The sequence below is a fragment of the Olea europaea genome, unplaced genomic scaffold (genome assembly GCF_002742605.1).
Source record: "Olea europaea var. sylvestris unplaced genomic scaffold, O_europaea_v1 scaffold1866, whole genome shotgun sequence".
Taxonomy (NCBI): Eukaryota; Viridiplantae; Streptophyta; class Magnoliopsida; order Lamiales; family Oleaceae; genus Olea; species Olea europaea.
In genome coordinates this window covers 81,405-97,282 of record NW_019236449.1, presented here as the reverse complement: position 1 = coordinate 97,282, position 15,878 = coordinate 81,405, and the positions used below count along the sequence as shown (strand labels likewise).

Below are 15,878 nucleotides of genomic sequence, written 5' to 3'. Positions count from 1 at the left end.
TCAATGAAAACGATAAGAGAATTAGTAAGAAAATTTACCAAAAGATTTTTTATATTTTTAATATGCTAATATAAGGGAAAAATCATTTTAATTTAACATAGCCTTATATTCTCCTCCTAAGCAAATTTGGAACTACCTAGGATGGTATCAAATCTACTCGTTGTAATTGTATAACAACAAAACATATCTTGTTATATAAGGAAAATAATAAAATTCAAAACTCAAAGGTTCTGATCAAAATCATTTACCATCAAGTCAGTCAATATTGACTACTAGCAAAACCCATACACATTTCTTAAAGTTTGACAATTACAAATCAACAAATAAATTAATTTTATATATAAAATCTATAAAAATATTTTTTCAACATATACTGATTCCCTATCATGGAAATAGATGCATATGGTAATAAAGGTTGTGTCGTCAATTTAACATCAGGTTTCGAGTTTCATTATTCTTCTTTATTAATAGAATAACTAATTAATTTTAGTAGGTTTAAATGTCTTATAGTTTCAACTTAACTGAACAAGATATATGACCTGTAATAACGAGTAAGTCCATTGTTTTTTATCATGCTAGTTTTTCAATTGTCCCCACGAGCAAAACAAGATAAAATGAGATATTTCATTCGATTTATGTATCTCATTTGATAAAGGAAGTAAAGGGTCCAAAATGTCTATCACAATCCAAAGTATTTAACTGAATTGAACAATATAACAAATATATGATTCATGCATTTTATCTTTAATATCGAGTAAGTCCAATGATCTAATCACGCTAGGTTTCCAATCGTTCTCAGGAGCAGAAGATAAAATGAGATATTTTATTTGATTTTATGTGAACTCATTGGCTAAAGGATGGAAGGGGTCCAAAACATCTATTCACAATTCAAACATTCAACTAGATTGAACAATATGACAAATGTATGGTTTATATATTTTATCTTTAATATTGAGGAAGTCCAATGTTCTAATCACATTAGGGTTTTTAATTGTCCCCACAAGCAAAATAAAAAATGAGATAATTCATTTGACTTGTCAACATTGAATATGTGTTGCACGTTATTATAAATTGTCTTATAAATGCTGTAAATGTAATATTTGAATATATAATTTTCAATTAAGTAAAATTGGATGTTAGATAGCGTACATGGACATGAGTAATGAAATATATTCTCGAATTTGAAATTCAAATTAACTTCTTATTAGAATTAACACTGAATTGTATAGATGAAGATGAATATTGATTAAATGAATGTGAATATTAATTAGTGGGTAATTAGCACAAAAAGTCCCTACCTTTCATGATTTTTGTGAAAAACGTCTATACCTTTCGTTTTTTGATAGATTTCACCCTCACTTTTACCCTTTTTTTTTTGCGCAGAACATCCTTCTATCAACTCCCTATTAAAATGCTTCGTCAAATAAGATAAAATGAATATTTTCTGTTCAAAATGCAGGGGTAAGATTGTCCAAACCAATTTGTTCTTTACTGTGGCTTCACTCACTCCTTCAAATGTTCATAACTAAAAACGTAAAGCAATATTAAAAAAAAATGTACAAAATTATTTCATTCAATAAATAAGGGAAAATGATGCAAAGGACTATATTTCTAGTTTAAAAGAATTATGGCTACTATAATACTTGATTGCTAAAAAAAAGTTTGGAATGATATATGAAGAGAATGAATATGTGGCTAATAAACTTGAGATGATCATTCCGATTTAGTGCTTACGAAGGGTGTAAATAAGGGGTAAAGTGAGAAAACCAATTAAAATGTGATTCTATGAATGGACAATACATAAGATGGAGAAGATGATGAAAGATGAATGAGTATTCTTTCCATTTTAGCATAAAATCGAATTGTTGATAACAATCCCTATCTTTACATTGTTTTTGCAAAAAAATCCCTACCTTTACATTGTCTTTGCATAAAATATCCCTACCTTTGTTAAAGATTGTGCAAACCATCCCTACTTAACAAAACCAGTACTCAACAACCAAGCTCAAAACTAGGACCGATAACATCTTTTTTTTTTTTTTTTTTTTTCAACCATTTTTTTTTTTTTTTTTTTAAATACCATTTCACCCATTTTCGTTTCAAAATTGGGGCCAAACTGGGGGCTAAATGTAAGGAGATGGTCACTTCTGATAAGGCAATTGCGGGATACCTACAATTTAAATGCTTGGACAATTTTGAATGTCTGCCTCTCCAAAATGTTGGGAAAAGTAGATTGTAGAGTATTAAACAATATTATGAACATCTTTGATTAAATTTAATAGAGAATATTTTTGAATTTAGACAGTTTTTATTTTTTTTAATAATAAACTCCAACAATACTCTCTATTTTGGTTCAATTGCGTTTATTTGTTTATTTCATCAAACAATTGAGGCAGGTTGAAAGCTTTGTTATGGGAATAAATTTACAACTTCCTTTAAAGTTGTTCTCCACGGATTGATTTGGACGACATTGTATCCATCCATCCATAACCTTGCAGAAATTGATGGTACAAGTATTGCATTTCCTATGCACACATTGTGCATGGCAAGTTCTTATACATATGGACTTGTACTTGGAAGTTATTCCTCCTTAGTGCTTGATCTTTTAGTTATGAAAATGATGTTTAGAAAGTGAAGTAATTGCACAAGGTACACGTCCAAAAATTAAGATTGAAAGGGATTTATTTTTATCTTTAGCGGGATGTTTTGCATTCGTACGTACATGTTATCTGATCCAAAGTTTGAATCTTTTTACGTTGTGATACAAAATAGAAGAGTAAATTAATACGGATCAAATATTCTACTCTCACAGCAAATTCTTACATAAACGAGTAGACTGCAGAAAGACATGTTGAATTGGATAAGATTACACAATCTAATAGACAAACAAAACGTCTCTCTTATTTCATGTCGAATTATGTCAAGTTAAACCACTGAAATTGTCATCAATATTTTGTTGTTGTCAAATGTCGCGTCATTATTGGAGTGGACAGGGCCCCCTCCAATAGCGGGGCGCCACTTGTCAATTCAGTCAAAAATTAGGTAAGACATTTGGTACAAATAGATTAATTCTTTTTTCTTTTGCGGGATGTTTTGCCACACGTGCATGTGATCTCATCTACAGTTTTAATGTTTCGATGTCGTGATACAAAATAAAAGATTAAATATACGTCTAATATTCTACTTTACACTTGAAATTTTAGATTTTTACATAAATGAATAGATTGCACTAAGACATGAACACATGACCTAATAGACAAACAAAACGTCTCTCTTATTTCATGTCGGATTATGTCAAGTTAACTCACTAAAACTGTCTTCAATATTTTGTTGTTGTCAAACAGCTTCATCAAATGTGTGCATTCCTTTGCTTCAATAATATGCTATTGGATGCACAGCAATCACTAATAAATAAATAAATAAAATAAAATAAATAAATAAAATTGGTTTAACCACAATATCCATTGCTTTTACTTTTTACCAACGGAATATTAGTAGCCATATATTCGTTGTAAATTTGAGGGTAGGGGATGGTTTCCAACAGATTGCGTTGTAGGTAAAAAGCAAATCTTTTACAAATGAATTTTCCATTGATAAAGTGTGAACATTTTACCAATGAAATTTTTATTGGTAAAAATCTTAATCATTATTAAATTTCTAACATTATAATTGGTAAAAATCAGTATTGTAAATAGCCACATAAGTGCAATACGTGGCAAACAGATTTATTTATTTGTTTTTTATTATTGTTTAATAATTATAATTTTTTAACTTTAATCAAACTAAATTGAAGGCCCCAAAAGTTTTTTAACCACTTATTGGACACTAATTTATAAAGGGCATCTTCAAAGATTTTGTTATAAACTTTTGATGTGGGGTAAGAATTCCTTTAATTGGAATGTAGTGGCATTGTACCTTTAATTTGGTTGTAGTGTATTATAATATTGTAGAAATAATTATTTATATTTTATTACCCTTCAACTCCATATATTTAGTATGTGAATGATTGAATTTTTTAATTATTAGAATTGATTAATATCATCATCGAATTTTTTGTAGGTAATATGAATTAATCTTCACCTACAGAATTTTCGTTGGTGAAGAGGCTAGATTTTTTTCTCTTGAAAAATATTATTACCCTTCACCTACATATATTCCCTAGGAGAATGTTTGAATTTACTAATTATTAGAATTGATTAATATTAGTAACGACAATTCGTTTGGTAATACGAACTACTCTTCACCCACAGAAAATTCGTCGATGAAAGGTTGATACAGTTTTTAGGGAAAAAAATTTGAAATACATCGCCTACGAAACGATGTTGGTAAATGGTATGCATATTAAACAACGATATTAGGAATGAAATATCCGTTGGTGAAAAACTACCATTTTCACTAACAAAAAATTCGATTGTGGTTTTCGTAGTTAAAAGTATAATATTTTTAGCAACAGATCATTCATTTCTAATTACTAACGGATACAATCCGTTGATAATTATTCGTAGGTAAAAAGCTGATTTTTAGTAATGAATTTCATTTCTAGGTTTTAATTGATGAAAAGACAAATATATATATTAAAAAATGGTTTTCAACACATTTTCACAAGTAGGCAAAATTAAATTATCAATAGATACCCAAATATACATGTATAAAATTTATGAATACATTGTGGCCACGTTTAAACCCTAATTCTTTATCTATTATTCTAATATCATGTCGGACCATTAAAAATTATGGAAATGATTCAATGTTATACGAGTTTTTCTTGTAAGATAGTCGTGGATTAGAATTAGTATGTTGGGACCCAGAAATACTATATCACTAAGGTTTTTGATTTCTTGGTGGTACGTAACCAATTACATAAAGGTGTTCAAAATAGACACTGGACGCCCCCCTCCAATAGGGGAGCATCGGGCTTGAACATCCTTATGTGCCTCTCTATGTACCTCAAGAATAACGCTGATAAAAATGACGTGATATATTTAGATTAGTTTAGAAAATTTTGACAAAATAATATTTTTATTATACTAGCCTGAAATTTTAGTATAATAGGGACGTAATGTATCGGAATTCTAATGCAAGTAATATAGAGAATTTTTTAACACGGCCTTTTCTGATTGGGCCTTCACCCGTTTACATAGGACACCAGACTATAGTTTGCTGTCCCAGTACAGTATCCGACCAATACCAGTGCGCCACCGTCCTTTTTAAAGAGATTTAATTGGTAAGAGAGTTCGGTCGTGGCATCGTATATCAAAGTCGTAGTCCCGCACATTAAGCCCTTGTTTGATCCCCATTAAATTAAATTACATTACATTTCATTTTTTTCTCTTCTATTTTTAATTACACAATCTTCCATAAAATAATATTACACGTAAATTGAAAAAATTTTCCTTCTTTTTCAATCACTCATTTTTCTAAAAAATATTATTCCCCCCATTTTCATTTTCAAGTAACGAGCGTCAAACGGGAGCTAAGTTATTATTACTTTTCGATCATGGCATCGTGATATCAAAGTCGTAGTCTTGCACTTTAAGTTTTTATTACGTTTCTTTGATTGATTGTTGCGCACTGTTTCAATCATGTATATATATTTGTTAAATTGTTTAATTATATAAAATATAACGTACTCGAACGAAATTAACGACACGTTCAATAAATTGAGATGTACTTTTAAAATCCGTAGAAATCAATCAATGGCAGATTAATTGAATATATCAAAAGAAGACGTTTTCAATATGTAACTCAGTTAATTAAACTCTGTCCGAAACCAATATATATAAAAGAATTTATAATAAATAAATTCTGATTTTATTTATTTGTTTTATTTATTTATTATTGAGAATATGAATTAAAGTGTCTATGATTACTTGTGATAATATAAGTAGAGTAGTTGCATTGATGAGTTAAGTGTGACACAACTTATTTTTTGATCATAAATAATTTGTTCACAACCAATGTATAAGGGTTGTCACCTTGTACTGGAAGCTTATAGTGTTAATTGATTCACTATTTAGGTTTGTGATTGTTTTTATCGTAAAAATAGTTAAATGTGACAGTAGTGTACTTGGAGTATATTGAACGGACCACGTGCCGAATTTAATTTTATAGTATGATCGTAAGGAAAATTAAATTCCATTTGACCATTGTCTATTTCATTTAAATCCCTTAACACGGTTATGTACATCTTTTCGTGATTTTTCTTTAATTCATAAATGTGTGAGATCAATTTGTGTCAACTATTTCGATGAGTTGAAAACTTGAGAATGAGCGAAATAGAAAACAAGAATTCGAGTCTGGAATCGTCACCCTGAGAAATGGGTAGAATGAATACTTAAGTATTTTTTATTGAATGGTTAAAATTTGAACTCAATGTTTAATGATGACCAAATTTCAACGTCTATAATTAGTTCACAAGATTTGTTGAAAAAAATGATACATAAGTTAGTAAAAATAATTAGAAGGGCAAAATGGTCGTTTATGCTCGTGCCCAATTATCGGATCTCGGATGGGGATAAAATACATATACGATAGGTCAGAGAAGAGTATTACAGATTTATTTATTTTCGTGATCTTATATATTTCAAGAGTTCAATTTTTTGTCTTTAGTGAAAGAAACATAGACTAATAATTAGATTTGGTGGTCTAGGTTGACTAGACAAGATCTAATTATTAGAGCTTGAATAATATATGTCTGATCAAGTCCCAATGGTAGCTCCATAAAATATTGAAACTTAATTACGGTAATGATAATAATTTTGGACTTAATTGTCATTATAATAAAGTTTTGTACTTGTAATTATTATAAAAATTGAAAACTTAATTATACTTGTATTTGAAGTTTTAGGATTACATATGTAATTAAATGTAAATTAATTGGATTTGAACTTTAATTAAAACTCGTATTTAAATTTTAATTAGAACTCTTATTTGAATGTGGAATTATTATTATACAAGGATTGAAATTATTTTATTTCTATAAATAGAGATTAGATTGAAACTATCCTATGGGAAATAGTAATCATAATACACAACATCATAGTGTTCAAATTTGGAAATAGAAGAAGAGAGAGAAATAATTATTTTCTTGTTTTATTCAATCATCCAGTTTAAAAAATTAGTTTCTTGATTTCACAAAAAAGAAGATACTCACCCACCGGTACAATCTTGAATTTGGAGAATACCCTTGGAGATAGGAGTTTTGAAATCTCAAGTTCTGGGAATTAAAAGCTGGAAGTTCGAGATTCGGAATTAATTTAAAAATTTATCATCGAATTTAGGTAAAAATTCAAATCATTTATTCTTGATACAATATAAACGCGAATATTTAGACGATCTTATTTACTGAATATATATATATATATATATATATAACGTCATCATTTATTCATGAAGATGTGAGACGAACTATAAAAGAAGAATTTGTCATGCAGGTGAGCCTTAGTATTTGACCTAGACTTTTCCAGTTGGATGACTTATTGTCTAGTAAAGTCAGTTACAAAGTTTGCTACGATGTTTTAGAATTGTCAAATAAACGTAAAATTCAGGTTCGAAACTAAAAAAATTCTGAATTTATTTTCAGTAAATATGTAAGAAAAACAATTTTATTTATTTTCATTTTATGCTATTCGTTACAATTTGAGTTAGTCAAATAATAAAAGGAAAAAAAATCAGAATTTGACAAAATCCTGCTAAAAATCAAAGAGATTACTTGTGGAACTTTACAAATTGTGGATTTCAAATTGTTGATTATTAGTAAAGTCAAAAATATATCCTAAATTCCTAATTTCAATTCAAATCCATTATTTTGTCTCGCGTGTTTGGTAATTTCTACTAATTTCTATGCAAGAAAAAAAATAAATAAAATTGATTGATGACCCATATGTTTTCATTGGCATGAATTATATTATAAGCTCGTAGAATTTCATAAATAAAATTCTTTAAAAAAATATACAAAATGAGATTACACGACCTCAATTACATCAACAATCTCGTAGATTTTATTCCTAAATTTTATTTTCGAACTTATGTCCCTATCTTTAACTTTTTCAATATTATTCTCAATTTTACATCAATACATTCATCTACTCCCTAATTATTCCATTCAAATATTCTATTTATGCGCTTAGAAACAGTGAGCAGACATTTTGTTGTATTTTTGTACCTATTTTTTTTCATTTATTCAAAAATATGAAGGGCAAATAAGTATTTTTACATTCTCTAATAAAACTTTTTGGATGAAAATTGTTATCATGGATTGTGTGGTAGTTAATTAAATGTAAAAGATAAGGTTGCAATATTAAAGGTTAGGGATACAAATGTGACAAGAGCAAATGTTGAGGACCCTTGTGACATTTAAAATGTGACAGAACAAAAGATTACAATGCGATAATATAATCACCCTATGTACAAAGGCAGCTGAGTTGAGTACTCTCCGAGAACATTTCGATACTCTAATAATAAATATATATAAATCGTAGAATGATAAAATGGAATTTTTATACATAGTGACTAGAGTAGAGTTTTGTTTGACCATGATATATAGGGGTATCAATTTGGCTCGTTGATTTGGGTGGCCCGTAGCTCGGTTCGGAAAATGTCAGAGCCAACCCAGCTCGTGACTTGGACGAATCGAGTCTAGGCTCAGGTCTAGCCCCATTTCGGGGTGTCGGCTCGACTCGACTTGACTCGGTTGGTTAACATTCTTAACGATATGATTGCAAATTAAGATGAAAAATATATTGTATTAGACGAAATTTTTGGACTTTAAATTTTGTACAAAACTTGTTTTCTTTCCTTTGGTAATTCTCATATTGAAAAATTTATAATTTTTTTATAGTAAAAAAAAAAAATTCAAAACACCTAAAATATAAAGAATTGTCGATTATTTAATTGTGTTCAATACAATTTTTTTTTTCACTCTCATCAATATTGCAAATAAAATAGAAAATATAAATGAAACAACATTCATATTTATAAAATAATCTCGTATATTAAATCTTGACAACACTAATTAGAAGTAAAATCGAAACAGAAATATTAGGATGACAAAATGTCCATCCATATATAGATTTTTATTTTAAATTGCATATATATTTTTAATTAAAATCATATTAAAATAAAATAATATAAGTGGAAGAGTTGTAAATTTGGTCATACATCCTATGTAATGTGAAACAAAAATTAGAATCATATTAGTCATTTCAGTGTGAACGGTCCGTGCTTACAATTTTTTGGTCAAAGTCAAATTTTTGACAGCTAATCTTACTATATATTGTTATTATAAAATTTGCTACATATTCTTATTGCCAAATATTCAACACCCATGTGCTTAATTTATGTCGACTAAACCACGTTCCTACTTATTAATGTTTGATAAAATTTATAATTGTTTATAATTTGGTCTAATAATATTTTTTATCGGCATATAACTCAAATTTTACATAATTATTATTCGCATACGTACAATTCACAACTCATAATCTACTAAAGTTGTTTTGTCAAACTTTTATTTTCATGAATGATTAATTTAACTTCGTTTAAGAGAACATGACAGGTCGATATTTGTAATATTATATACTCATAAATAGAATCATTTCTGGCCGAATCAAGATTTTTATATAAGGAGAATGAAAAAATATTATATATAATATGTAAATATTATTTTTATATGATTAAGTAGAAATCGAGAAAATTCAAAAATTTGACTAGGTATTCTTGTAAATGTGTATAGAAAAAATAGATAAATTATAAGTTGATTGTTATTCAATATTAATAAATTAGTTTCTAGTTATGCCTATATATATAGTCCACTGACCACCTCAAACAAAATTGAGGATCACAGAATACTCGACTAAAATGGACATGGAGTCTGGGCCGCCATCACCACCACCACCACAACCAATAGCGCCGCCGTCATCCACCAGGAAATCATGGCTGACAGGCGTTAACACATATGTCGCAGAAAGTCGGGCCGGGAAGCGCTTCAAGATCGCCGAGCGAAATACCAGCTTCTCCACCGAGCTCCGAGCCGGAACAGCCACGTTTCTCACTATGGCCTACATCCTGGCCGTGAATGCATCTATTTTGTCAGATTCCGGCGGCACTTGCTCAGTCTCGGATTGCATCCCACTCTGTTCAGACCCCTCTGTGCCGCCATCTAACTGCACAAACAATCCCAATCTCCGCCTCGTGCAGCCTGACGTCTCCTGCAAGTTTGACCCCGTCAATCCCGGCTATGCCGCCTGCCTCGAGAGAATCCGAAGGGACCTTATTGTTGCCACCGTGGCATCCTCCCTCATCGGTTGCGTGATAATGGGCATCTTCGCGAATCTCCCTTTAGCATTAGCCCCCGGAATGGGCACAAACGCGTATTTCGCTTACACAGTGGTGGGCTTCCACGGCTCCGGCAATGTCTCGTATCAAAGCGCACTGGCGGCCGTATTCATCGAAGGCCTAATCTTCTTGTTCGTCTCTGCCATTGGNTCGATGGCACGTTTCGCCGGATTCACGGACGATAATGGCAATTTCGAGGGGCAATATTTCGCGTTCATGTCCGATGCATCATCCATAGTTGTGGGTTCTTTATTAGGCACGTCACCGGTGACTGTATTTATCGAGTCATCGACAGGGATACGAGAAGGTGGCAAGACGGGCATAACCGCTTTGACAGTGGCGGCATATTTTATGCTGGCATTTTTCTTCACGCCGTTGCTGGCGTCAATTCCGGCATGGGCGGTGGGGCCGCCGCTGATATTGGTGGGCGTTTTGATGATGACTTCTGTGACGGAGGTGGAGTGGAATGACATGAAGCAGGCTATTCCGGCGTTTTTGACTCTGATTTTGATGCCAATGACATATTCAATTGCTTATGGTTTGATTGGAGGTATTGGGACTTATATTGTATTGCATTTATGGGATTGGGGTGAGGAATTTTTGAAAAAATCAGGATTGATTAAGGGTTCTAAGAGCGATTCCCTTGTGAATAATGGAATCTTAGAAGGGAATAATCATTTGTAAATTTAAATTTTTAGTAGAATTAGTAATTGAAAACTATTATGTATTTTTTATGTATCATGGTTGACAATTTAGGACGTGTTTGGTACACAATATTTAGTCTTACGAGGTTAATACCAAATAGCAAAATATGTTTTCAAATGTCACATAATTAATTGAAATAATGATACTTGAAAAGTAAGTCCAAGAAGAAAGCCACAAGGAAGCAATGCATAATTGGTTGGCCATGGTCTAATATTTATTATAATATAAAGAATGCAATAAAGAAATGAGAAGTGAATGAGGAAGAAAAATACATCACAATCTTGATATTGATGTGTTTGTAAATGTATAGATATGAATGGATTTTTGTGATGAATAATTACGTTTTTCGAGTGGCATTATATGTTATTCGATTTATGCTGAATGGAATGAGTAAAACGCTTTTATGATAAAATATTTCAACTTCTATTATGTCTCTGTTTGATATAAATTAAAATTTACTTAAAATTATAAGTGAAAGTGAACAATTAATTTTAATTACACGTTCCATGGAATCCAGAACTTTCATATACAAATTTCATTAACTCTAATCATAATTTATTAAGACATTGATTTTAATCTGCTGCAAATAGGGGGCCATGTATCTTGTTATGTTCAAGGAGAATGTTGGTGCCCGCTATCTACCTTTTCTTCGACAAATTTTAGTGTAAGAACGTTCAAAGAAGCCTTTGACGAAAATTAGAAGGCATATCTCCCATATGTAAAATGAATGGAAATCAACACAACAACATTCGAATTAACAAGATTTTAGAAGCACAAAATCAACTTAGTAAATCTCCAATGACAATTTTTAACAAAAAATGCCAAGATATATAATAAGTTATTATTCTATACATAGAAAATTTGATCCCTACAAGCGAAGGAACTAAGGTAAAAAATGCAAAATCAATTAGGTACGTCAACTTGACCTGCCAAGAAGATGACTGGTCTGAATGAAATGTTGAGATATAGGTAGGAAAAGTGAGGTCTATTTATTATGAATTGATGAGTTGTGCTTGACAATTTTGTTTATATTTCGTGATATGGCACATTATTTTGTCAATAACTTCAACAATACGTAAAACAATTAATGACCATCACATCCTACAATGTCAAATTAGTTGTACGCAATTGGTATAGAACTAGTTTTATTTGTTTGAATGATAGTCTACATAGGATGTAGATATTTTATACAAACGTGGTTTGTCGTTTCCTTGTTTTTAAATAGAATTATTTAACACATGGATAATTCTATACGTACATTATGATATCCATAAAAGGTGTCCATAATGTACATGTGAAATTTCATGATTGGAAGATTGAAAAAAGCTGATTTTTAACTCTCCAATAATATTATGTCACTTGTACATTATGGACATCATAATGTACATATAGCATAACCCGTTTTGCATTATTGGTTAGGGGAATTTAATTTTTTAAGTATTGGACTACTAGCGTTTAGCTCTGTGAATGCGCAAGATGAATTTTTAAACCGTTCGAAAGATTTCAATAATGTGTGGACCCAAAGTTAATTGCAATACTCGAACAAATCTGTAGTTGGCTTTAAGGTGAATATGCTTGCCTAAGGAAGTTCCTTTCAAAATGTTAAACCTGTAAGGAGAAATAGTCAAATATCAACTCATGTCATTTTTTAGAAGCTAATGATGATGGACGAAGTGAGTCAAGTGACTAAACTAAAATATAAGTATATACTTTTAAGGGAAAATTGCAGTATTGTTTCCTCACTTTTTCGTTTTTTTACAGACTTTATCCTAACTTTTATTTTGTGGCAACGAAGGTCCCTAACCTTTCATAAATATGCACCTGATGTCCATCTGGATTGAAACCATCCAAAACATCGTTAGTTGACCAATTCTTTGAACTATCTGCTATCGCGACAATTTTATTGGATGTTGTTACATTTTTGGATGGCTTTATTGAATGTTGACTCTTTAATTTTTTCAATCAATTGACGGTGTTTTGAACTTTTTCCATCTTGACGGACTTTAAGTGCATATTTATAAAATGTTAGGAACCTCCGTTGAAACAAAATGAATGTTAGAATAAAGTCTGCAAAAAAAATGAAAAAGTTAAGGATCGCTGCTGCAATTTTCCCTACTTTTAAATATCAAATTATGACAAAATAAAGTTCAGCTATCCTTCTGAAATCAAGTTATAAATTCATTAACTCTCCAATTTTTCCTTTTTTTTTACCCTTGATTTAAACCTTAATACATCAAAATACTGTGTTTGATAACAAGAACTTTGACATATTCATAATGACAAGGAAGAATCTCTCTCTTTTCCGAATCACCTTGTCTCAAGATAAGTTGTCAAAGAGAAAACCCATTACTTAAATTTTATTTTTGACAAACGAGTGGCGAACAAACTTAAACCCAACATCTTAAACTATTTTATAGTACCTCAGATCACCTCTTATAATAACTTAATAATCTATTTCTCACTCTATCCCACAAAGATAAATTTGCTTCCATTTTCGGCCTTTTTTTTTTTTTAATCATGGGTGTCCAGACCAACTTACGTGCATCTCGACTAATCCCACGGCACCCTGAAATTAACAACCGCGTATTCATCTCAATAACACTGAAGGGACTCGAATTGATGACCATTGAGAACTAAATCCAAGACCTGACCACTGAGACCCTCAAGGTTAATTTGCTTCTATTTTCCCATGGATTAAGAAAATGAAATTCATATAGTTGAAATTATAAATTGTACTTACGTTGTTTCTATTAAATCCGTACCTTGAATAATGATAATTCATATTTGTTGATAACAACGTACACTAAATAAGGGCATAGAAAATTAAGAAATTAACTAGACCTTCAGTAAGTAAAGTGACTTATAATTTGGGACAAATGAAAAGGGAAAAAAACATATATTTATATGACAAATGGAGTATGAAGAAACAAATTTGTATATTTAAATTTTACTTTCAACAATATATTGTTGGTTATTCCCAGGAATGGAAGGCAGTGGGAACAAATTATTAGCCAATATATTAATTTGTGAATAGTATGGGTACATTAACAGAATGTGTATGTGTCATGTTATAAAAGATGACACTTTGGGCTTTTATTTATTCAGACAAAAAGGTAAGACACTTCACTGTTCACTACGTTTAGCTCCTGTTTGAGCCCCATTACATTAAATTTCATTTTTATCTTTCTTATTTTCAATCACACAATCTTTTATAAAATAATATTACATGTAAATCGAAAACTTTTAATTCTTTTTCAATCACTTATTTTTCAAAAAAATACTATTCGATCCATTAATTTTTCCACGTAATGGAGGTCAAACAGGGGCTAAGAAAGAAAAGAGAATTTAGCATCATTAAACATTCGAATACTCCAAATCTTTTCACTGGAGCTATATAATTCCTCACGTGGGAATTGCACGTGCAAAATCAGTGTAAAAAAAAAAAAAACACCCTCAGTCCCACGTCCCAAGCGAAGGATAAGTAGAGTATCAGTGAGACCTTCCTCTATTCTACCCAGTGGCGGATCCGTTGGAAGAATTTTTTTTTTTTTTTTTTTTTTAACATAGATTAAATTTTTACTTTATATTTCTGGTTATTAATCCTATTTCCAAACAACCTTCTAGCTGAGTTGGTGAGGACGGCATAAATGGTAATTAAAGTATTAGGTTCGAATCCCTTGTCAAGGGATTTGTTAGGTATTATTTTTATTCTATAAGTTTTTACCAAAATTCAATACGAAAAGGGAGAAATGAGAATTCGAACTTGTGATCTCAAGCAAGGATTGTTGTAAGCTTAACCATTATGGCATCTCTTGAATTGTGTTAGTAGATTCAACAAAATAATATTTGTTATGTTTTGACTTTTTTAACACATACACTTTCAAAGATTTGAACTTGCACTATTCCTTTGAATTATGCAAAATTTGACACCAATGTCATTTGATGAGTTCTATTTATTCTTATAACAAAATTATATATGTTCAGTTTAAACAAAATAATTATTATATTTACACTTTAGGCCTTGTTCGATTCCTATTTTTTTCAAAATACATTTTTTCTTTCTTCTTTTCATCCGTATATTTTTCAATAAAATAATATTGCACGTAAATTCGAAACTATTCTTTATTTTTAGTCACACGTTCTCCATCAAATCACTATTCCTTTTTTTTTCTTACAAAAAAAATTGGGTATCGAAGGGACTCCTAATATTTTATTGTGGCCGATGGTAGATGGTCAATGACCGCTCGTGCTGACTCAAACTCCTAGATTCGCCCCTGATTCTACCAAACATTGCCCGAAGCAAAATTCTCGTTTGTGAGTTCCAAAAAAGAATTACATTCAGAGCATAAGATTTCTAGTGGCTTTGCCTAACCGAAGAGTAGAAATTATCCTTTCACGCTTTAACTATATTGCTACATTTTTAAGCATGCCAAGAATATATTTCAAATATATCATTTTCAAGTTATTACTAGCTACCTAAGTGGTGACCCAATACCAACCGAATCGAACGACAGGTAAGGTATGACTCGAAGGACTCATTAAAACTCGAAAAAAAAAAAAAAAAAAAAAAAAAAAAAAAAAAAAAAAAAAAAAAAAAAAAAAAAAAACACGAGCTCGTGGCTCGTGAGCTCGGGAGCTCGTGGGCCGAGCCCTCGAGCCTAGCTCGCGGCGGCTCGGCCCATTGCCATCACTAGGTATGACAACTACAATTCATGCTATCTATAAAGCATCATGGTATAGAAGTCGATCATAAAGATTTTGGTTCTAAATCCTGCTTTTTATGTCATTAGGCCAAAACGATAAATAATATATTCAAGTTGAAGGGCAAAAGATTGATC

The 15,878-nt window shown here is 30.8% G+C and overlaps 1 protein-coding gene across 1 annotated transcript; it reads left to right on the top strand.

Moving 5' to 3' along the window:
• The first annotated feature begins 9,802 nt into the window (after positions 1-9,802).
• LOC111378745 (adenine/guanine permease AZG1-like) lies at positions 9,803-11,090 on the top strand. Its single transcript, XM_023001983.1, has one exon. The coding sequence runs from the start codon at positions 9,859-9,861 to the stop codon at positions 11,017-11,019; it is 1,161 nt and encodes a 386-aa protein (XP_022857751.1). The 5' UTR covers positions 9,803-9,858; the 3' UTR covers positions 11,020-11,090.
• The last annotated feature ends 4,788 nt before the right edge of the window (positions 11,091-15,878 follow it).